The sequence below is a fragment of the Anolis sagrei genome, chromosome 12 (genome assembly GCF_037176765.1).
Source record: "Anolis sagrei isolate rAnoSag1 chromosome 12, rAnoSag1.mat, whole genome shotgun sequence".
Taxonomy (NCBI): domain Eukaryota; kingdom Metazoa; phylum Chordata; class Lepidosauria; order Squamata; family Dactyloidae; genus Anolis; species Anolis sagrei.
The window spans coordinates 13,900,415-13,924,061 of NC_090032.1; the positions used below are offsets into that span (position 1 = coordinate 13,900,415).

At 44.7% G+C, this 23,647-nt stretch overlaps 1 protein-coding gene across 1 annotated transcript; it reads right to left on the minus strand.

Moving 5' to 3' along the window:
* Positions 1-1,380: 1,380 nt before the first annotated feature.
* B4GALT3 (beta-1,4-galactosyltransferase 3) lies at positions 1,381-23,078 on the minus strand. Its single transcript, XM_060758300.2, has 7 exons — positions 22,833-23,078; positions 19,132-19,443; positions 17,160-17,395; positions 12,917-13,107; positions 9,777-9,899; positions 5,809-5,913; positions 1,381-2,211 (listed from the first exon to the last, which is right to left on the minus strand). Exons 2-7 carry the CDS (start codon positions 19,385-19,387, stop codon positions 1,707-1,709), a joined length of 1,416 nt encoding a protein of 471 aa, XP_060614283.2. The 5' UTR covers positions 19,388-19,443; positions 22,833-23,078; the 3' UTR covers positions 1,381-1,706.
* Between the last annotated feature and the right edge of the window lie 569 nt (positions 23,079-23,647).

The following is a 23,647-nucleotide window of genomic DNA, read 5'->3' on the forward strand; positions in this document are numbered from 1 at the left end:
TACTGTAGTTAGGTGCCAAACACCATAGAGCTATAACTTCTGTTCTTGCTAACCCTCTACTTTCCAGCATTTTTAGAGTGGTAATGATTGTGACCTAAAATCTGATATATCCTAAATGTCAGATAAGCGAGACTCTTCTGTAGTTAGCTGCCCAACACCATAGAGCTACAACTTCTGTTCCTGCTAACCTTCTACATTCCAGCATTTTTGGAGTCGTAGTGATTGTGACCTATAAACCCAATATCTTCTAAATGTTGGATAAGCAAAGGTCGGATAAGCGAGACTCTTCTGTAGTTAGGTGCCCAACACCATAGAGCTATGAATTCTGTTCCTGCTAACCCTCTACTTTCCAGCATTTTTGGAGTGGTAGTCATTGCAACCTATAAACCCATTATCTCCTAAACGTTGGATAAGCGAAGGTCGGATAAGCGAGACTCTTCTGTAGTTAGGTGCCCAACACCATAGAGCTATGAATTCTGTTCCTGCTAACCCTCTACTTTCCAGCATTTTTGGAGTGGTAGTGATTGTGACCTAAAATCTGATATATCCTAAATGTCAGATAAGCGAGACTCTTCTGTAGTTAGCTGCCCAACACCATAGAGCTACGACTTCTATTCCTGTTAACCTTCTACATTCCAGCATTTTTGGAGTCCTAGTGATTGCGACCTATGAACCCAATATCCAAAATGTCCAAGGAGGCCATTTTCCAGCTCGAGTGGTCGCCGTCACAGACGTGGAACTGAGTCTACAGCAACTTTCTGAGGACGAAAGATTATTGCTCAAGAGGGGAAAAAGGACATGATTACGCTCCAAACTAGTCATCATCTTGGCATGGATTTCTCGCTGGTGCTAAGGTTCCAGCATTAAACCAGGCTTGGTTCGAAGGAGCCAAAGGCACTGAACAGTGGCACAGCCGGTACTGGTCCAGTGCATTTGCCGAAGTCATTGCTTGGACTGCACTCTGGTTGGTGGGATCCGCACGGGCCTTTGGAAGGATTTGGGGCCTTGCCTCTTCCACAGAAGTCAAGTTGATTGAGGGATCCTCTCTCCTCTTCGATGTGCCCATGGAGTGCGAGAGGAGAGGCAAAGCCAAGATCAGGGCCTGCTTTCGTCTCCAAATCCATTTGCCTGGTGGGAGGAGTCCAACTAAGGACCCAAAACAGTCTGGTTATTCCATAATATCCTTCCTGGTCCTCTCTGTGAAGTAATTTGTCAGTAGTAGGAGCCAGGCCCAGAACCGACAGTTTGTGATGAGGTCCAGGCCTTTGCAGGAACGATATACCCTTGCTTGTGTGAAACCTAGTTCCCCAATTCATCCACATACAATGGGCTGTTTATCTCATTTGGGACACCCCACCATTCCACAGCAACACACGCACACACGCTTTATCACCCTTCAATAAAGTGAATCTAGAGAACCAATGAGTGACTGCAACCCTGAGCCGCTTACAAAAGATTCCTCTCTTGCAGGAAGTCGTAATCAACGTTTCCTGCTTGCCGAAAGGGAGCCCACCAGTAAAGAGAAGGAAACACGGGAGTACCTTCCCAATGGGATTTCTGTCGACTAAATTGGGCAAACCAGGCCCATAAGTGCGTAATTCACATCAGGAGAGTCTCCACAATGCCTAATAATTTGGGTCTAGACATAGAGGCTGGTTGTGGCTCGGAGCGCTCGGGCCCACTTCCTTCCTTCAATCCAAGGTCTTTCAACCAGTGTGATTGCTTCTCGTCTTCCAGAGCGTTGTGGATGCGACCAAATCCCTGGAAGAGCCTGAGTCCAGCTGCTGCTTCTCTTCCCGACCCTCTTCTGTGTGCTTTGGTGCTTCCTTGACTGCCATCCTGACGTTACTGGGGGATCCTGTCCTGACGTTACTGGGGGATTCTGTCCCTGCTTTGGGCTTCTCCTTCTTCCCAGCATCCAGCAGGGCTTGGATGGTCGCTTCCCCCCAACCCATGGCCTGGGAGAGCTTGGCGAAGGGTGTCTTGCGGAGCATCTCCTCCCGGAAGTCGTGGTTGCTCCCACTCTGGAAGTTCTTCACGCGGAGGCCCGGCAAGGAGTCCTTCCCGCCTTTGGTGGCTCGCGGGTTGGAGCCAATGTCAGCCGTGATGTTGGTGTAAAGCGGGAGCAGCTCCTTGGACAGGAGATTGTAGGTCAGGGAGTTCATCCCGTCCTGAGTCCAGGCCCGGTGTGTCCGAATCAGGAGGTCAAACCTACAAGTGGAGAGGGAGAGACACAAAGAGGAACTGTCAGGAGTCAATTTCTGACAGCACAAAGACATCACAAATTGGGTTGTTGTAGGTTTTTCCGGGCTATATGGTCAACTGAGGCAGCCAGGATGATTCAGTCAGGATGTCACGGAGGGAATTTGTGATGTTCAATGTATTGTCGAAGGCTTTCATGGCCGGGATCACTGGGTTGTTGTAGGTTTTTCCGGGCTATATGGTCATGTTCTGGAGGCAATTTTTCTCCTGACGTTTCGCCTGCATCTATGGCAAGCATCCTCAGAGGTAGTGAGGTCTGTTGGAAGTAGGAAAAATGGGTTTATATATCTGTGGAATGACCAGGGTGGGACAAAGGACTCTTGTCTGCTGGAGCTAGGTGTGAATGTTTCAGCTGATCACCTTGATTTGCATTCAATGGCCTGGAAGCACCTGGGGGGAATCTCTTGTTGAGAGTGATTTTATGTGCCTGTTTGTTTCCCCTCTGTTGTTTTGCTGTTGTGATTTTTGAGTTTTTTAATACTGGTAGCCAGATTTTGTTCATCTTCAGTGCCCAGACACGCATCAAGGAACATGAAAGGCACTGCAGACTACTCCAACCAGAGAAATCAGCTATAGCAGAGCACCTGATGAACCAGCCTGGACACAGCATGTTATTTGAGAACACAGAAATGCTGCACCACTCTCACAACCACCATGTCAGACTACACAGAGACGCCATTGAAATCCACAAGCATGTGGACAATTTCAACAGAAAGGAGGAAACCATGAAGATGAACAAAATCTGGCTACCAGTATTAAAAAAAAACTCAAAAATTACAACAGCAAAACAACAGAGGGGAAACAAACAGGCACATCTTAACACCTCTCAACAAAAGATTCCCCCCAGGCGCTTCCAGGCCATTGAATGCAAATCAAGGTGATCAGCTGAAACATTCACATCTAGCCCCAGCAAACAAAAGTCCTTTGTCTCACCCTGGTCATTCCACAGATATATAAACCCATTTTTCCTACTTCCAACAGACCTCACTACCTCTGAGGATGCTTGCCATAGATGCAGGCAAAACGTCAGGAGAAAAATTGCCTCCAGAACATGGCCATATAGCCCGGAAAAACCTACAACAACCCAGTGATCCCGGCCATGAAAGCCTTCGACAATACATTGAACATCACAAATTCCCTCTGTGACATCCTGACTGAATCATCCTGGCTGCCTCAGTTTCCTCTCTTTGACATTGTGAAGCCAGCTGAAGGCGCTGGAAACCTTGTATTGGAACTTGTGAAGCAACAAGCTCTAATAAGGAAACAGAGAAGAGGGGGGAGGTGGGCAGGAAAGGTGTATAAAAGGAAGTGGTGGTGGGGAAAAGTCAGTCGTGTCTTTCTTTGCTGCAGAGAAACAAGCAATATATTCATTTCCAAGCAAAACCGCCTTGTGAGTGATCATTTAATATTGCTATATAAAACCTACAGTCTTACAGGAATGCCACTCAAAATCCAGTGTATTTCTTCAATTCGAAGACCCATTCCACTCCACCCCCAATTTATTTTATTTATTTATTTACTTTGCTTGTATACCGCAGTTTCTCAGCCCGTAGGCGACTCAACGCGGTTCACAACAAGAGCAAAAAGTCAATCCTAACAACATACAATATTTAAAAAAACATTAACAGCATAATATACAAAGTAATGACACATCAATAAACAACACATTAACGTCTCGTAACTAGAATCGTGATTCAATTCGTCATCCGTAATTCCGTTTTCCTATATTCATTATATTCATTGCACTGTTTATCCGAACGCCTGTTCAAATAACCAGGTTTTCAGTTTTCTTCGAAACACCATTAACGAGGGGGCTGATCTAATGTCCATGGGAAGGGCGTTCCACAGCCGAGGGGCCACCACTAAGAAGGCCCTGTCCCTCGTCCCCGCCAGCCGGGGATGGACTTATCTAAAAAAGATAAGATGGACTTATCTAAAAAAGGAGTGCGTCTTAGAATCGTAGGTGCATCCCATGTATTTCTTTGTTGCTGGCGATACTGAAAATAGGGTGCGCTGATGGCGTTTTGTAATTGAAGAAATATTAGTGTAGCTGTGTGTGTGTAATCTATATAAATAAAAATGTAATGTTCGTTTGTGGGATTAACAGAACTCAAAAACCACTGGACGAATTGACACCAAATTTGGACACAAGACACCTAACAACCCAACGTATGTCCTTCACTCATAAAAACACTGAAAAACACAGCAGAAGGGACTTAAAAAGCCCCAAAAAGCTAAATGAAAAAAGGGAAGAAAGAGGGAGGAAAGGGGAGAAAAGAAACAAACAAACAAGGAAAGGGAGAAGGAAGCATGGAAGCAAAGAGAGAAGGAAGGAAGGAAGGAAGGAAGGAAGGAGGTAGAGAAGGAAGGAAGGAGAGAAAGAGAGAGGGAAAGAAAAAGGGAGAAGGAAGGAAAGTTAGAGAAAGAAGGAAGGAGAGAAGGAAAAAAGGGAAAGAAGGAAGGAAAGAGGGAACAAAGGAAGGGGGGAAGATGTAGAGAAAGGGAGGGAAGGAAAGAGAGAAGGAAGAAAAGAGAGACAGCAGAAGAGAAAGAAAAAGGGGGAAGGAGGGAAAGAGAGAAGGAAGGAAGAAGAGAAGGAAAGACAGGAAGGAAGGAAGGAAGGAAGGAAGGAAGGAAGGAAGGAAGGAAGGAAAGAGGGAGTGAAGGAAGGAGGGAAAGAAGAAGAGAAAGAGAGAAGGTTGGCCACAGCAAAGCATGGGGGTACAGCTAGTCTATATAAATAAAAATGTAATGTTTGTTTCTGGGATTAACAGAACTCAAAAACCACTGGACGAATTGACACCAAATTTGGACACAAGACGCCTAACAACCCAATGCATGTCCTTCACTTAAAAAAATTGATTTTGTCATTTGGGAGTTGTAGTTGCTGGGATTTATAGTTCACCTACAATCAAAGAGCATTCTGAACCCCACCAACGATGGAATTGAACTAAACTTGGCTTAGTTCTCCCATGACCAACAGAAAATACTGGGTTTGGTGGGCAGTATCCTTTGATTTTGGAGTTATAGTTCACCTACATCCAGGGATCACTGTGGACTCAAACAATGATGGATCTGGACCAAACTCTACACAAATACTCCATATGCCCAGATGTAAACACTGGTAGAGTTTAGGGAAAATATAATCTTGACATTTGGGAGTTGGAGTTGCTGGGATTTATAGTTCACCTACAATCACAGAGCATCCTGAATCCCACCAATGATAGAATTGGGCCAAACCTCCCACACAGAACCCCCATGTGGGCCACAGCAATGCGCGGCAGGGGATGGCTAATAAATAAAAAAAATATATAGAATATAGAATATATAGAATATATGGGAAAAAAATAGAAAGCCCGGCTGCTATCTGTTGTTCGTGAAACCGTCCAGTCCAACCCTATTCTGCCAGCCCTCCCGACAGATTGCCATCCAGCCTCTGTTTCAAAACCTCCACTCACAGGGAGCATATTCTGCTGCCAAACAGCTCTTACGGCCAGGAAGCTGTTCCATTTGAATCAATTGCAAAGAAGAATAACAACAACATACCTGTGTGGGTTCTCCTCATTGCCTTTGTCTCCTTTATGCCTCACCATCTTATAGTGTCCGATGGAAACTGGAGGCCGGGCGATCTTCATGCCAGCCAGACGCACTCTGGGAGGAGCAACAAGGCAAGGCAAGGGCATTAGGATATTTTAGGGCTCTTTCTCTTTCTCACAATGGCTTGCCTTCCAAATCGAAGAAGCGATGAAGGCCAGACACACGAACCAACTTCCTGAGCCTAAGATGCCAACCTTCCCTTTCTCCTGGCTCGGCTCAGAAGTAAGTTTGAGCCGAGAGAGAAGAAAAAGGATGTAATGCTTGCCCTGCTGAGGAAGAAGGAAGAGTTGCCATAGGGATGGATGGACACTCTTTGCTAAATTCATTACATCGGCACAACTGAGGAAGAGAGTGCAAAATCCTTGGGCATGCCCATCAGAGCTACATTCACATTTTATTATCCATGCAATTACACTGCTTAGCCGGTATTGCCGGCTGACATCCGTCGGGAAGTAGCAGTCAATAGTGAAAGGACCAAGGCAGTGACATAATAATAATAATAATAATAATAATAATAATAATAATAATAACAACAACTTTATACCCCGCTACCATCTCCCCAAGGGACTCGATGCGGCCAAGCCCACAGTACATCAGTAAACAAAGGTGACAACAAAAACAATCAATACATCTCCAGCTCATCCCCTGTGGATGTGGCTCTTAATGAGACATGCTGCATTATCTGCACCCTACACCACTAAAGAAATTACACTGTCTAGCCGGAATTGCACCACCTGACATCCGCCAGGAAGTAGCAGCCAATAGTGAAAGGACCAAGGCAGTGACATCTCCAGCTCATCCCGTTTGGGTATCAGCCAGCACATCAATGACTTAAATCAAGAAATAGTTCTCTAAGATCTACGGAGACACTCGCTGGAACACCTCAGCAAGCGAGAGTCCAAAAGTGGCAGGCTTAAACCCAGAACCTCAACCAATGGCTGATACCAAATGAGAGACTCCCCCCTGGGCACACAGAAAACTGGGCGATTTGGAAGGCGCTGAACAGACTTCGCTCTGGCACCACGAGATGCAGAGCCAACCTTCAGAAATGGGGCCACAAAGTGGAATCCATGACATGCGAGTGTGGAGAGGAGCAAACCACAGACCACTTGCTGCAATGCACCCTGAGCCCTGCCACATGCACAATGGAGGACCTTCTTGCGGCAACACCAGAGGCACTCCAAGTGGCCAGCTACTGGTCAAAGGACATTTAATCAACTACCAAGCTTGCAAACTTTGTGTTTTGTTTGTTTGTTTGTTAAAACATGCAATACGACTGTTTGGTTTGTTCCGGACACGATAAATAAATAGCCATGCCTTCTTCCATTGCCTATCTGTCTATTTGTCTGTCTATCTATCCAATCCAATCCAATCCAAATTTGCCATTGTTTATTACTGGATAACTTTAAAACTATATGTTGCAAGGATTTGTTGTTCTTGTTGTTGCTAATAATAAGACCTATTTTTAAGGTGCCATATTCACGGAGAAGTCGTTCCAGTGCTTTTGATATAACCTATGAAAGATTTCCCCTGACCCACTTCCTGTGGACGGAAAGCAATGAAACTTGGCCCAGTTCTGAGTCCTTCTTCTCCCCATCGGTGCCACCTTGGGACACACATTAGACTTCACTACCTCTTGCCATAGATGCAGGTGAAACATCAGGAGAAAATGCCTCTAGAACATGGCCATATAGCCTGAAAAAACCTACAACAACCCAGTACATTGAATGTTTAAGCATAGATATGAGATACATTATTGTGAGTATATAACTGTATTACTTTTTGGTCTATAGTGGACTTCTGCCTTTAAATGAGACTTATATACAGTTTTGTTGTCGTTCCAGCTTACCTGAATGACCCATTCTGTATGGGAAGGGGAAATGAGCATGCAATGATCCAAAAGAGAGAGAGAGAGCATAAGGCGGAATGGAGAAAGAAAGAGAAAAAAAAAGAAACGATGATGATGGAAACAAAGAAGCACATGGCAAATGAAATAAGGAAATGGAATAAGATTGGGGTTGTGTTGTCAAAGGCTTTCATGGCCGGAATCACTGGGTTGTTTGAGTTTCCTGGGCTGTCTGGCCATGTTCCAGAAGCATTTTCTCCTGACGTTTCATCCTCATCTATGGCAGAGCATCCTCAGAGGTACCTCACAACCTCTGAGGATGCCTGTCACAGATGGAGGTGAAACGTCAGGAGAGAATGCTTCTGGAACAGGGCCCTACAGTCCAGAAACCTCACAGCAACCAAAGACTGGGGTTTCTGGCTGGAAACCTGTATCGCAATACAAACACAACAAAATGAGATGAGAGGAAGACTCTAGTGCTAAAGAAGGTCCAAAATATTGAAGGTATCCAAAATGGAGCCCCCGGTGGCACAGAACTGCTAAACTTACTAACTGAAACCCAGAAGTTTTTAAGATCTTTACTCAAACGCAACCAGAGTCATAGAGTCATAGAATCCAAGAGTTGGAAGAGACCTCATGGGCCATCCAGTCCAACCTCATTCTGCCAAGAAGCAGGAATATTGCATTCAAATCACCCATGACAGATGGCCATCCAGCCATCTGTTTAAAAGCTTCCAAAGAAGGAGCCTCCACCACACTCCGGGGCAGAGAGTTCCACTGCTGAACGGCTCTCACAGTCAGGAAGTTCTTCCTCGTGTTCAGATGGAATCTCCTTTCCTGTAGTTTGAAGCCATTGTTCCTTGTCCTAGTCTCCAAGGAAGCAGAAAACAAGCTTGCTCCCTCCTCCCTGTGGCTTCCTCTCACATATTTATACATGGCTATCATATCTCCTCTCAGCCTTCTCTTCTTCAGGCTAAACATGCCCAGCTCCTTAAGCTGCTCCTCATAGGGCAGTTCTCCAGACCCTTGATCATTTTAGTCACTCTCCTCTGGACACATTCCAGCTTGTCAATATCTCTCTTGAATTGTGGTGCCCAGAATTGGACACAATATTCCAGGTGTGGTCTAACCAAAGCAGACTAGAGGGGTAGCATTACTTCCCTAGATCTAGACACTATGCTCCTAGTATTTTACTGAAACCATTAAGTATTTGTACCTGAATATTTCAAGCCTGTTCAATAAACGTTCTTGTTATTTTTATCAACTTATACCAGCCTCAGTGTGAATACCTTTGTGGCCAAAGCATTATTCAAGCCAGCTTTTAACAGCCTCTAAGAAAAACTATAGTGACACAGAGTGTGTTACTGAACAACCTCTCAATAATACCTCAGCCTGTTTATTATTAATATGGTGGCAGCAGAAATCTTTTGAGGAATCATTTTAAGTCTCTCAGTTCCAGTGGTCCCCAGTTCCTAAGTTTTAAATAGACAGTGGGTTCAACCACCATACTCCCTCTATATTTTGGTGAGCTAGTCAGTTGTGGAGGTGTCATCGTTATAATTTGGTGGGATTATTTTTCTATATTTCCCTGTCTGATAAATCAATTTTAAAATCTCACTACTACTTGACTGCTATCGTTGGGCTGGAGGTATCCAGCCCAAGCCTATGTAGACTCATATAATGCAGTTAAATATCTATCTACACTGACCACACAATGCAATTTCAAACTACATTATATGGCAGCTTAGATGGAGCCTTAAAGCTGAGCTGCAGCTACTTTTGAAAACAAGTTTCTAGCCCTTAAGCTTGACAAGATGCATTTGGGAGTGTAAAGCAGTATTTGCCATACAAAGTATAAGCATGTTTGAGTAAGATTTCCAAGAAACAGGATGATAACCAATCCATGGCCCACCTGTATCGGCATCACCTGGCTTTGGAGATCCTACTGAGCCAGGTGCCAAAGTGTCACACAAATGGGAGAGAGGATGGATTGTGACCCAGAAGCCTTAGACACAAACAAGGCCCAAGAAAATACATCTGAGAAGGGAGACGGTGGCAAACGGAGACTCACCTGGTGGCAATGTCGTCATCCTCTCCTCCCCAACCCCAGTATTCATTGGGGAAGCCATTGATCTTCAGGTACTGCTCCGGAGTGAGAGCCGACACACCGCCAAAGTACTGCAAATAGGGAAGGCTGGACACAGAGAGAAGGCCAATTAGCCTGCTGCCTTCAAAGAGGGAGAGAGAGAAGTCTGCAAGGCAAAGGGTGGATCAGAGAATCATATGCAAAGGCAGCTTGAATCACCTTTGAGAACAAAGGCAGCACCATTCGCTTTTGAAAACGGAGTTGGCATCCTGAGATGTTCTCTATGGTGATGTAAGCTCCCTTTGCATACGATTCTGTGACACATCCTTTGACTTATGCTACCAATGTCATTCTCTCAATCTCTAAAACAATACAAGATCACTTTGCATATGATGAGACACTCTCCATCATTGTCCATTACATATATATAATATAATGATGCATCATTCCAGGTAGCCAGGAGAACAAGAATTCTAGTAGAAAGAATAATAATAATAATAATAATAATAATAATAATAATAGTTCTAGTAGAAATCATTGGGTTTTTTTAACTCTTGTTTACCTGTGATGATTTATGAGTAATGATAGCCTCTAGTATTTTAGCTTAATTGTCCTATTGTTGTTATTATTATTATTATTATTATTAGCCATCCCCTGCCACGCATTGCTGTGGCCCACATGGGGGTTTTGTGTGGGAGGTTTGGCCCACTTCTATCGTTGGTGGGGTTCAGAATGCTCTGTGATTGTAGGTGAACTATAAATCCCAGCAACTACAACTCCCAAATATCAAGAGTCTATTTCCCCCAAACTCCACATTTGGGCATATTGAGTATTCGTGTAGTTTGGTCCAGATCCATCATTGTTTGAGTCCACAGTGACCTCTGGATGTAGGTGAACTACAACTCCAAAACCAAAGGACTCTGCCACCAAACCCTTTCAGTATTTTCTGTTGGTCATGGGAGAACTGTGTGCCAAGTTTAGTTCAATTCCATCGTTGGTGGGGTTCAGAATGCTCTTTGATTGTAGGTGAACTATAAATCCCAGCAGCTACAACTCCCAAATGACAAAATCAATTTTTTGAGTGAAGGACATATCTTGGGTTGTTAGGTGTCTTGTGTCCAAATTTGGTGTCAATTCGTCCAGTGGTTTTTGAGTTCTGTTAATCCCACAAACGAACATTACATTTTTATTTATATAGATTATACTTTAAATAATAATAGTAATAATAATAGGATGATTAAGCTATAATACTAGAGGCTATCATTATTCATTCTTTATAAATCATCACAGGTAAACAAGAGTAAAAAAAACAATGATTTCCACTAGAACTATTATTATTATTATTATTATTATTATTATTATTATTATTTGATTATCCTGCAAATCCCTTGGGAAGACAAGTGGACAAATGTCAGCATGCTGGAAGAAACAAATATCACCAGCATTGAAGCGAGTGCAGCATTTTTCCAAATGAAGCAGAAAGTATTTGAGGACCAGGACATCCGTAGGGAGACCAAGGTGCTTGTCTATAAAGGTATTGTCCTTCCAACCCCGTTATATGCCTGCGAAACATGGACTGTCTACAGATGTCACATGCAACTCCTGGAAAATCCTGCAAATCTCTTGGGAAGATAGGCGGTGAAACGTCAGCGTGCTGGAAGAAGAAGCAAAGACCACCAGCACTGAAGTGATGGTCCTCTGCCATCAACTCTGCTGGGCCGGCCACGTTGTCCGGATGCCTGACCACCATCTCCCAAAGCCGTTGCTCTAATCCGAAGTCAAGAACGGAAAACGGAATGTTGGTGGTCAGGAAAAGAGATTGAAAGATGGGCTCAAAGCCAACCTTAAAAACTCTGGTACAGACACTGAGAACTGAGAAGCCCTGGCCCTTGAGTGCTCCAGCTGGAGGTCAGCTGTGACCAGCAGTGCTGTAGAATTTGAAGAGGCATGAATGGAGGATGAAAGAGAGAAACGTGCCAAGAGGAAGGTGCGTCAGACCAAACCCAACCAGGAACACCTTCCACCTGGAAACCAATGACCTCACTGCGCGAGAAGATGCAGGTCAAGAATAGGGCTTCACAGCCACCTATGGACCCACCAGAATACTGATCCTGGAAGACTATCCTACTCAGCCAATGAGGGATTGCCTAAGTAAGTAAGTAAATAAGTAAGTAGAGTCTACATTTGGGATCTGTCGTTGACTTTTCAATTCTGGCCATGAAGGCATTGGTTCTAATGGCTTGTTCTTGGGCTGCCAGAAACAGGCCCTCCTTTGTCTCCTTTTTCAGAGTTCCATTTGATGATGATGATGATGATGATTATTATTATTATTATTATTTAATTACTACTGGTATATTATTATTGTTATTATTATCATTATTATCACTATATCATTATGATCATTTGGTTGCATGCTGCAAGTCAGCCACTGCCAGATGGGATAGAGAGTTTCATCTATGCTGACGACTGTGCCATCACCACTCAAGCAGGGAGATTTGAAATGGTCGAACAGAGGCTTTCCAAAGCTTTAGGCACTCTTACTGGCTATTACTGGGCACCGGGATTGTGGCGCAGCTGGCTGAGTGTCAGCTGCATTAAGATCACTCGGACCAAAAGGTCATGAGTTCAAAGTCAACCAATTGTGTGTAGCCTGTTGTCGACCTTTGCAACCCAAAAAACAGTTGCGTCTGTCAAGTAGGAAAATTAGGTACCACCTTAAAGTGTGGGGAGGCTAAATGACCTGATTTATGAGGCCATAAAGAAGACTCCAGCAAAGCATTCTAACGGGGAAGCATGCGGGGAATGCGGTAGTGATTCATCAGCGTCGGAGATGGACGATGAAAGCGACAGCTCCCCTGGCGGCCAGAAAAAGTTAAATAGCCTCTGTCTATATTTGTTTGTATGTCAAAAATTGGCATTAAATGTTTGCCATATATGTGTACACTGTAATCTGCCCTGAGTCCCCTGCGAGGTGAGAAGGGCGGAATATAAAAGCTGTAAATAATAAATAAATAAATATTACAGGAGAAACTAGCTGATTCCTAATCCACCTAAAATGCTGGCGTATGCTTAAGAGCAGACAAGCATCTCCCCGTTACTGTCCCCACCCCATGCCATTCTCTCACCTGTAGCCAAACTTGTTCATGGCGATGGAGACGTGTTTAGGGCTCCAGGGGTCACAAACGTAGAGATTGTGGTCGTTCTCTGGGATGAGGTCCACGTCGTGGACAAAGAGGCAGTTCCACTCCTCGTCCTTCAAGGCCTCCTTCACTCCCACATTCAGGAGCTTGGCTCGGTTGAAAGTGGCATTCCCAGCCTGCAGAAGGATCAAAGGTCGAGTGAACCACAAGAGAAGAAGACGACACAGCCAGGGGTCCGAGCAGGAGTCCCCCAGCTTCACCCACTGGGAATGACCCTCCAGGAAGGACAGGAGCCACAGTACAACCGTGACCCCGAGTCCCATCCCAGCGAGTCTCCCCAGAAGGATACCATGGTTGATGATATCGAAAGATGTTGAGATATCCAAGAGAACAAGCATGGTCAAACTCCCCCTATCCAGTTCCCTGCGGAGGTCATCCACCAAGGCAACCAAAGCCGTCTCGGTACTGTGTCCAGGCCTGAAGCCAGACTGCGAACGATCCAGAAAATCGGTGTAATCGAGGAATCCCTGGAGCTGCGAGGCGACCACCTGCTCCAGAACCTTGCCCAGAAAAGGGAGGTTGGAAATTGGTCTGTAGTTGGTCGGGTCAAGGGAGGCCTTCTTTAATAGAGGTTTTACCACTGCCTGCTTAAGGCAGGACAGAAATTTCCCTTGGCCCAGTGAAGCATTTATTATTGCAACAAACCAGTCCAACAACCCCTCTCTGGCCAGTTTAACAAGCCAGGAAGGGCAACAATCCAGAGTGCAAGTGGTCGCCCTCACCGTCCTAAGGATCCCCTCCATGTCATCAGGAAGAACAAGATGGAAAGAATCCCATAAGATGGAACAGACAGATTCCTTGGTTACCTCATCTGGCACTGCGTTTAAACTGGAGTCCAGCTCAAGTCGTATCTGAGCAACTTTGCCTGCCAAATGGTGTGCAAAATCGCTGCACCGAGTTGCAGAGTCGTCAGGAAGCTCCCCAACCTTAGGAGGCCGGAGGAACTCCCCAACAACTCGGAACAACTCTGAAGGTCTATTTGCTGCAGACGCTATGCGAGCAGTTGAGAATGCTTTCTTGGCTGCTCGCAAAGCCGCGGAGTAAGCCCTTATAGCGGCTTTAGCTCATGCTTGGTCAGATATGTCGCGAGATTTCCTCCAGATGCACTCTAGACTCCTCCTCCAGCGCTTCATCACAACCAGCTCCTCAGTGAACCAAGGAGTCGCTGTGGTTCTGCGCAACAAGAGAAAACGTTCGGGAGCAATCGTGTCAATTGCCCTGGCCATCTCACTATTATAGCGATCAACAAGGGTGTTGACAGGATTGTCAGTCTCCAGGACACGAAGATCCCCAAGAGACCTCAGGAGTCCTCCTGGGGCGGACCATCTTAATGGGTCTACCACCTCTGAGGTGGTTAGAGGGGGCGGCTAATCTTAAACAGATCAGATGGTGGTCAGACCATGACAATGGGAGAATGTTTTGCTCTTCCACTCTGACCATCCCACCGTCCACAATAAAAACAAGGTCCAATGTGTGTCCCACCTGATTTATGGGGCCAGATATTACTTGAGTCAGCCCCATGGTCATCATGGCAACCATGAAATCCTGAGCTGCGCCTGTCAATGTGGTCTCAGCGTGGATGTTAAAGTCTCCCAAAACTAAAAGTTGTTGGGAGGCCAAGGCCAAATTTGAGAGCACTTCTGCTAGCTCAGACAGGGAAACTGCTGGGTCGCGGGGTGGATGGTATACCAGCAGGATCCCCAGGCTGTCTCGGGCTCCCACCTTCAAGTAGACACACTTGAACCTTGGAGATTGTGGAACGGTGCATCTGATCAGGGTGATGGACTGCCGAAAGATCACTGTGACCCCTCCTCCCAAACCTAGCCTGTTGATGCACCCCGAAACCTGGTGGACATAGCTGGGTAAGGTTTACCCCACCCCCACCCCAAGTCATCCAACCACGTCTTGGTGATGCACACCACATCTGCCTCCTCATCCAGGATCAAGTCCTGAATGACAGATGTCTTACTGCTGACAGATCTGGCATTCAGGAGCAGGATCTTGAGTCCGGGGGGGGGGGGGGGGTGGTCTGTCATGGAGACCTAACCTTCTCCAGGGTCGCAAGAACTCTGTTGCACTTCTCCCTGGATAGAGAGTGACCGACCTTCCTCCTTCCCCACACCACCTCAATGGCACCTGACCCATTTGAAACCCCTCCCCCCTGGTGAGTAGGCTGATTGGAATTATTATATTGCATTATTATTAGTATTAGATTGTATTACATTATAATATTATTATCAATATTATATGCATATATAATCATATTATTAGAAAAGCACAATATTAGTATTATATATTACTATATTGTTGCTGGGGGGAGGGCTCCCAACTGATGACCCAGGAGACATAGTGGAACTGTGCCGCCCAGGCTCCCCTTCTTCACTCTGGCCCCAGAGCGGCAGTTGGTTATGATCGGAAGATTATGTCTTCCTGAATGGAAGAATGGGATTGGACTGGATGGCCTTTGCGGTTTCTTCCAACTCTAGGATTCTATGATCCAGAGGACAGATGGCCATCTGTTGGGAGTGCTTTCATGGTGTCTTATTTTCTGGCAGAATGGGATTTTTTTTCCGGGTGTTGCTCCATCTGTGTCATAGTAGCAGTATCAACTTCCTTTGGCCAGATTACCAGCTGTAAATTATGCTGCTTCTATTTATGGAGCTGGCCCAGCAAGAGGTCCTCAAGTTAAATGGGGGCTTTGATGTTGGTCAAGATGTTGTTTTTTATATAATAATAACAATAACAATAACAATAACAATAAATACCAAAATTCCCTGAAGGAAATGAGGAGGCAAGAATGGTGGGTGAGTATTCCTCAGGATACTGGCAGGAATGAGGCAAACATGTCTTTACTAATAATATAATATATTGCAGGGTTTCTCAACCTGGGGGTCGGGAACCTTGGGGGGTCGCAAGGGGGTGTCAGAGGGGTTGCCAAAGACCATAAGAAAACACAGTATTTTCTGTTGTTGATGGGGGCCCTATGTAAGAAGTTTGGCCCAATTTTATCGTTCATGGGGTTTAGAATTCTCTTTGATTGTAGGTGAACTATAAATCCCAGCAACTACAACTTCCAAATGTCAAGCTCTATTTTCCCCAAACTCCACCAGTGATCACATTTGGGCATATTGTGTATTTGTCCAGATCCATCATGATTTGAGTCCACGGTTCCATCTGGATGTAGGCGAACTACAACTCCAGAACTCTAGGTCAATGCCCACCAAACCCTTCCAGTAATTTCTGTTGGTTGTGGGAGTTCTTTGTGCCAAGTTTGGTTCATTTCATTCAATTTTATTAATGCTCTCTGGTTGTAGGTGTACTATAAATCCCAGCAACTACAACTCCCAAATGACAAAACAACAACCCCCCAACCCCACCAGTATTCAGATTTGGGTGTATTGGGTATTGGTGCCAAATTTGGTCCAGTAAACAATTCATAACAGTAGCAAAATTACAGTTCTGAAGTAGGAATGAAAATAATGTTATGGTTGGTGGTGATCACATTGTTTGAGTCCACAGTGCTCTCTGGATGTAGGTGAACTACAACTCCCAAACTCAAGGTCAACGCCCACCAAACCCTTCCACTATTTTCTGGTGCTCATGGGAGTTCTGTGTGCCAAGTTTGGTTCAATTCCATCATTTATGGAGTTCAGAATGCTCTTTGATTGTAGTTGAACTATAAATCCCAGCAACTACAACTCCAAAATGACAAAATCATAATTTTTTTTGAGTGATGGTCACTTCTTGTGTTGTGAGACGTTTTGTTGCCAAATTTGGTGTGATTTCGTTCATTGGTTCTTTTGTTTTTAAAATACTCATTACACACAGAGCATTTATATATATATATATAGATGTAATATACTATTACTATACTATTAATAATATTACAATATTATAATTATATATTTATATTACATGTAATATTACTAATATTACAATACAATGGTATAGTGCAATATAGTAATATTTAATACTAATATTGTACTATGCTAATAATATAATATATTGTATGTATGTATGTATGTATGTATATGTGTGTATCTATCTATCTATCTATCCATCCATCCATCCATCTATCTTGTAAGCTCCCTTTGGGGTGAGAAGGGCGGCATATAAAAGTCGTAAATAAATAAATACCTGGAGTCACTCCACCTACATGCAAACTCACCTGATGGACAACGTAGATGCCATACTGTAGCTGCTGCCGCTGAAGAAAGGGGTGCAGGTAGTACAGCAGGTGGCGGAGGTGTGTCTCCCGGTTGCGGTGCGGAATGATGATGGCGGTGCGGGAACGAGACTCGCAGGCAGCCGGGCGGTACCTGCCCCCTTGGGCCACGGCCGGGTTCTTCTCCTGAATCTGCTCCAGCGTTGGCACCCGGCTGAAGCTCACCGTCAGGGGACCGACTGAGAGAGGAAGACAACGACAGGAGGATCATCAGGCAGGCAGTCTGGGTTCAAAAAGGTTGAGCGCTTATCACTCTGTAACACATTTTTTCCCTGGGTTATAAATACCATTTACTAATTGGTTTGATCATAAAACATGAAAAGTGTTGATTAAACAGCAAGAACTTTATAATTATAACTAGCCTTCCCCTGCTACGCATTGCTGTGGCCCATATGGGGGTTCTGTGTGGGAGGTTTGACCCAATTCTATCGTTGGTGGGATTCAGAATGCTCTGTGATTGTAGGTGAACTATAAATCCCAGCAACTACAACTCCTGAATGTCAAGATTCTCTTTTCCCCAAACTCTACCAGTGTTCACATTTGGGCATATTGAGTATTCGTGTAGACTTTGGTCCAGATCCACCATTGTTTGAGTCCACAGTGATCCCTGGATGTAGGAGAACTACAACTCCAAAACCAAAGGACACTGCCACCAAACCCTTCCAGTATTTTCTGTTGGTCATGGGAGAACTGTGTGCCAAGTTTGGTCCAATTCCATCGTTGGTGGGGCTCAGGATGCTCTTTGATTGTAAGTGAACTATAAATCCCAGCAACTACAACTTATATTTTCCCCAAACTCTACCAGCATTCACATTTGGACATATTTAGTATTCATGTAGAGTTTGGTCCAGATCCATCATTGCTTGAGTTCACAGTGATCTCTGGATGTAGGTGAACTACAACTCCAAAACCAAAGGACACTGCCCACCAAACCCTTCCAGTATTTTCTGTTGGTAATGGGAGAACTGTGTGCCACTATTGTCGGTGGGGTTCAGAATGCTCTTTGATTGTAGGCGAACTATAAATCCCAGCAACTACAACTCCCAAATGATGAAATCAATGTTTTTGAGTGAAGGACATACATTGGGTTGTTAGGTAACTTGTGTCCAAATTTGGTGTCAATTCGTCCAGTGGTTTTTGAGTTCTGTGAATACCACAAACGAACATTACATTTTTATTTATATAGATTATACTTTAAATAATAATAGTAATAATGATAATAATAATAACTATTATTATTATAACTAGTTATGCGACCCCCGAGCAAATTGTTTTTTATATGTTGTACACCGCCGTGAGTCGCTCTAGGGCTGAGAACGGCGGTCTACAAATGCAGTAAATAAATAAATAAAATAAATAATAGGATGATTAACCTAAAATACTAGAGGCTATCATTATTCATTCTTTATAAATCATGACAGGTAAACAATAGGCTTGGGCAATCCCTGGTTCTAAATGGTTCTAAAGTACTTACAAAACTAAAGTTCTGGTGGTGAAAATTTCAGAACTCTAACAAAACTTTCAAAATTTCATAATAAATGGCAGTTCCTAATTGGTTCTGTCATTAAAATCACCAATAATTAAATAATAATTAAATTTTGAAAGTTTTGTTAGAGTTCTGAAATTTTCACCACCAGAACTTTAGTTCTGTAAGTACTTTAGAACCATTTACAACCATGGATTGCCCAAGCCTAGTAAACAGGAGTAAAAAAAACATGACCACCAGAGTGGGCCACAGCAATGCGTGGCAGGGGATGGCTAGTAATAATAATAATTTAATAATTAGAATTTCTTTACAGAGGAACCCCTTCAGAGCCTTTCGCCTGCCCGATCACTAACTCCTTATGCTTTTGTGCCCTGGCTCTGAATACAGTAGCCCTTTGTTTCTTTCACTAGCCGCACAGTTTGGACTCACGGAGGTACGGCGAGCGCTCCGGGCAGAAAGGGAGGGCGTGGAGGGGTCCGCTGCCCGGCCAGGGCTGCTGGGGCAAGAGGCTGAGGTTGGTGTAGACGTCGTGGGTGCGGGAGTAGTCGAAGGCGGGGCTGGCCTCGTGCCCAAAGAAGGAGGCCAGGTTCCGGAAGCCGCCCAGAGAGAAGTAGGCCATGAAGGCAAACTGGAAGCCGATGAGGAGGGCCAAGGTGCACGGCCGGTCCAGAACCCGACGGAGCATGATGCTGGGGGCGGAGAGGCCTCCTTCCCACCGGGAGAGACAGGAGAGGGGCGCCCCTAGAAGAAAGCAGAGCAGCTTGTTTGCAGAACAACAATACTTGGGTTGACCTTTTAAACAACAACAACATGTAGTAGATTTTTGTACCTGCGTTATCATTTCCTAATTGGTTCTATCATCAAAACATGGGAAAAGTTTATTAAACTGGCCAAACTTTGTTTTTTGCAAGACATCCTAGTTTTCCTCTAGTTTTTCAATGACTATCGCATCACATCTCAACCTGTTCAACCTGAAACAGACGCCCCCAAGGGCCAGTCCGACTCCATTCTGCCGTGTAAGGAAGTGTAAGGAATTGATCAATTGATTAATCAGTGGATTGGATGGATCCTAGACTGAGAGACTCAGTCCAAACAAACTCTTCCACTTCTAGGATTCAATAATAATAATAATAATAATAATAATAATAATAATAATAATAATAATAAATATTGTGATTCAGAGGCGGGGTGGCCATCTCTTGGGAGGACATGAGGAAGAACTTCCTGACTGTGAGAGCCGTTCAGCAGTGGAACTCTCTGCCCCAGAATGTGGTGGAGGCTCCTTCTTTGGAAGCTTTTAAACAGGGGCTGGATGGCCATCTGTCAGGGGTGATTTGAATGCAATATTCCTGCTTCTTGGCAGAATGGGGTTGGACTGGATGGCCCATGAGGGCTCTTCCAACTCTATGGTTCTATGATTCTATGACTTTGAAGGTGTCTTCCACCAGGCAGGAAGGCACCTTCAAAGTCCTCCCAAGAGATGGCCACCCAGCCTCTGAATTACAGTATTTATTATTATTATTATTATTATTATTATTATTATTACTACTACTATCGAATCCTAGAAGTGGAAGAGTCTAAGGGTCATCCAGTCGGGGCTGGCCTCGACTGGATGGGGGCCAGGGATTTGATGGGGTCTTTCTGCCAGGCAGGAAGACCCCATCAAATCCCTCCCAACAGATGACCGTTTAGCCTCTGAATCAGAGAATTATCCAATCCTAGAAAAGTCCAAGGGACATCCAAACGAACCCCATTCTGCCATGCAGGAAGACTCCATCAAATCCCTCCCGACAGATGACCATTTAGCCTCTGAATCAGAGAATTATCCAATCCTAGAAGAGCCCAAGGGTCATCCAGATGAAGCCCCGTTCTGCCAGGCAGGAAGACACCATCAAATCCCTACCGACAGATGACCATCTAGCCTCTGAATCAGAAAATTATCCTAGAAGAGCCCAAGGGTCATCCAGATGAAGCCCCGTTCTGCCAGGCAAGAAGACCCCATGAAATCCCTCCCAACAGATGACCATTCAGCCTCTGAATAATAGAATCATAGAATCAAAGAGTTGGAAGAGACCTCATGGGCCATCCAGTCCAACCCCATTCTGCCAAGAAGCAGGAATATTGCATTCAAATCACCCCTGACAGATGCCATCCAGCCTCTGTTTAAAAGCCTCCCAAGAAGGAGCCTCCACCACACTCCGGGGCAGAGAGTTCCACTGCTGAACGGCTCTCACAGTCAGGAAGTTCTTCCTCATGTTCAGATGGAATCTCCTCTCTTGTAGTTTGAAGCCATTGTTCCGCGTCCTAGTCTCCAAGGAAGCAGAAAACAAGCTTGCTCCCTCCTCCCTGTGGCTTCCTCTCACATATTTATACATGGCTATCATATCCCCTCTCAGCCTTCTCTTCTTCAGGCTAAACATGCCCAGCTCCTTAAGCCGCTCCTCATAGGCCTTGTTCTCCAGACCCTTGATCATTTTAGTCGCCCTCCTCTGGATACATTCCAGCTTGTCAATCAGAGAATTATCCAATCCTAGAACAAACCAAGGGACATCCAGGCAGGAAAACACAATCAAATCCCTCCCGACAGATGACCATCTATCCTCTGAATCAGAGAATTATCCTAGAAGAGCCCAAGGGTCATCCGGCCGAACCACATTCTGCCGGGTAGGAAAACACCATCAAAGCCCTCTTGACAGATGGCCATCCAGGGAAGGAGACTCCATCCTCATCATCCTTATTATTATAAATTATTATTATTATTACATAATTTTGGAGTTGGAAGAGAACTCAAGGGCCATCCAGTCAGTTGCAAGGAGACACCATCAAAGCCCTCTTGACAGATGGCCATCCAGGGAAGGAGACTCCACCCTCATCATCCTTATTATTATAAATTATTATTATTATTACATAATTTTGGAGTTGGAAGAGAACTCAAGGGCCATCCAGTCAGTTGCAAGGAGACACCATCAAAGCCCTCCCAACAGATGGCCATCCAGGGAAGGAGACTCCACCCTCATCATCCTTATTATTATAAATTATTATTATTATTACATAATTTTGGAGTTGGAAGAGAACTCAAGGGCCATCCAGTCAGTTGCAAGGAGACACCATCAAAGCCCTCCCAACAGATGGCCATCCAGGGAAGGAGACTCCATCCTCATCATCCTTATTATTATAAATTATTATTATTATTACATAATTTTGGAGTTGGAAGAGAACTCAAGGGCCATCCAGTCAGTTGCAAGGAGACACCATCAAAGCCCTCCCAACAGATGGCCACCCAGTGAAGGAGACTCCATCCTCATCATCCTTATTATTATTATTACATAATTTTAGAGTTGGAAGAGAACTCAAGGGCCATCCAGTCAGTTGCAAGGAGACACCATCAAAGCCCTCTTGACAGATGGCCATCCAGGGAAGGAGACTCCATCCTCATCAACCTTATTATTATAAATAATAATAATTGTATAATAATTATTATAAAATAATAATAATTAATTATTAATTATTTAATATTTTAAATAATAATAATAAAATTATTATTAAATAATAATATTTTTATAATAATAATATTTTTCTAATAAATAATAATAATTACATAATTTCAGAGTTGGAAGAGAACTCAAGGGCCATCCAGTCGGTTGCAAAGAGACACCATCAAAGCCCTCCCAACAGATGGCCATCCAGCCTCTGCTTGTTATTATTATTATTATTATTATTATTAATTTAATTAATTTATAATTATTATTAATTATTTAATATTTTAAATAATAATAATTAAATTATTATTAAATAATAATATTTTTCTAATAAATAATAATAATAATTACATAATTTTAGAGTTGGAAGAGAACTCAAGGGCCATCCAGTAGGTTGCAAGGAGACACCATCAAAGCCCTCCCAACAGATGGCCATCCAGCCTCTGCTTAAAGACCTCCAGAGAAGGAGGGGACTCCAATGCCTATTATGGGAGCCCTTGTACTGACCTTCCCTTGGTTTCACCCTTCTATCTCCCCAAAGGGCTGACAGACAGACATCAATCAATCAATCAATCCTGGGGCACTTGATCCAAAGAGAAGCCCCCTCCCTCTCTGCTGGTGTAAATATAGGAAAGCATATGGACTGCTCACCCTCCTTGCAGCCTTCCCTCTTCTCCGGACCGGGCCCGGCCTTGTAGCCGGGGTGCTGGAAGTCTTCCTGGCCGAGACGCCGGAGTTCAGCCCCACCCAAGGACCCCCCCAGGCCCCACCGCCGCCATCTTCGAAAGGTGAGCCGGCAATGCAGGGGCGGGGCTGGCTCACCGAAGGGGCGGGGCGATGACGTAGGCGCCGGGGCGGAGCCCTGATTGGCTTCCTCTTTAAAGGGACACAGGAAGAGGTCACACACTCCCAGGAAGACTCGATTGCAGCCATGGGCAAACTTGGGCCCTCCAGGGGTTTTGGACTTCAACTCCCACAATTCCTAACAGGGAGTTGAAGTCCAAAACACCTGGAGGGCCCAAGTTTGCCCATGCCTGCTATATTACATTCCAGTTGGTAGGGAACCCCAAAGGCCATCTAGTCCAACCTCTGTTGCCACAAAGGAAGGCACCATTCAAGCCCTCCCGACAGATAGCAGTACAGCCTCATAGAATCACAACATTGGAAGAGACTCCAAAGGCCATCCAGTCAGCCCCCTTTTGCCATAAAGGAAGGCACCATCAAAGCCCTCCAGACAGATGGCCAGACAGCCTCAGACTTCCAGGCTGTCTATGGAACCCCAAAGGCCATCCAGTCCAGCCCCCTGTTGCCACAAAGGAAGACACCATCAAAGCCCTCCAGACAGATGGCCAGACAGCCTCAGACTCCAGGCTGTCTATGGAACCCAAAGGCCATCCAGTCCGGCCCTCTTTTGCCACAAAGGAAGGCACCATCAAAGCCCTCCAGACAGATGGCCAGGCCGCCTC

What these genes read in the sequence shown, in the direction of transcription:
- B4GALT3 (XM_060758300.2), bottom strand. Translation starts at nt 19,387, where the DNA reads ATGCTCCGTCGGGTTCTGGACCGGCCGTGCACCTTGGCCCTCCTCATC. An exon ending in GCATCTACGTTGTCCATCAG is followed by an intron (nt 13,108 to 17,159) that starts GTGAGTTTGCAT and finishes ATCCTTCTGCAG; the next exon opens with GCTGGGAATGCCACTTTCAA. An exon ending in ATGAACAAGTTTGGCTACAG is followed by an intron (nt 9,900 to 12,916) that starts GTGAGAGAATGG and finishes CTCTGTGTCCAG; the next exon opens with CCTTCCCTATTTGCAGTACT.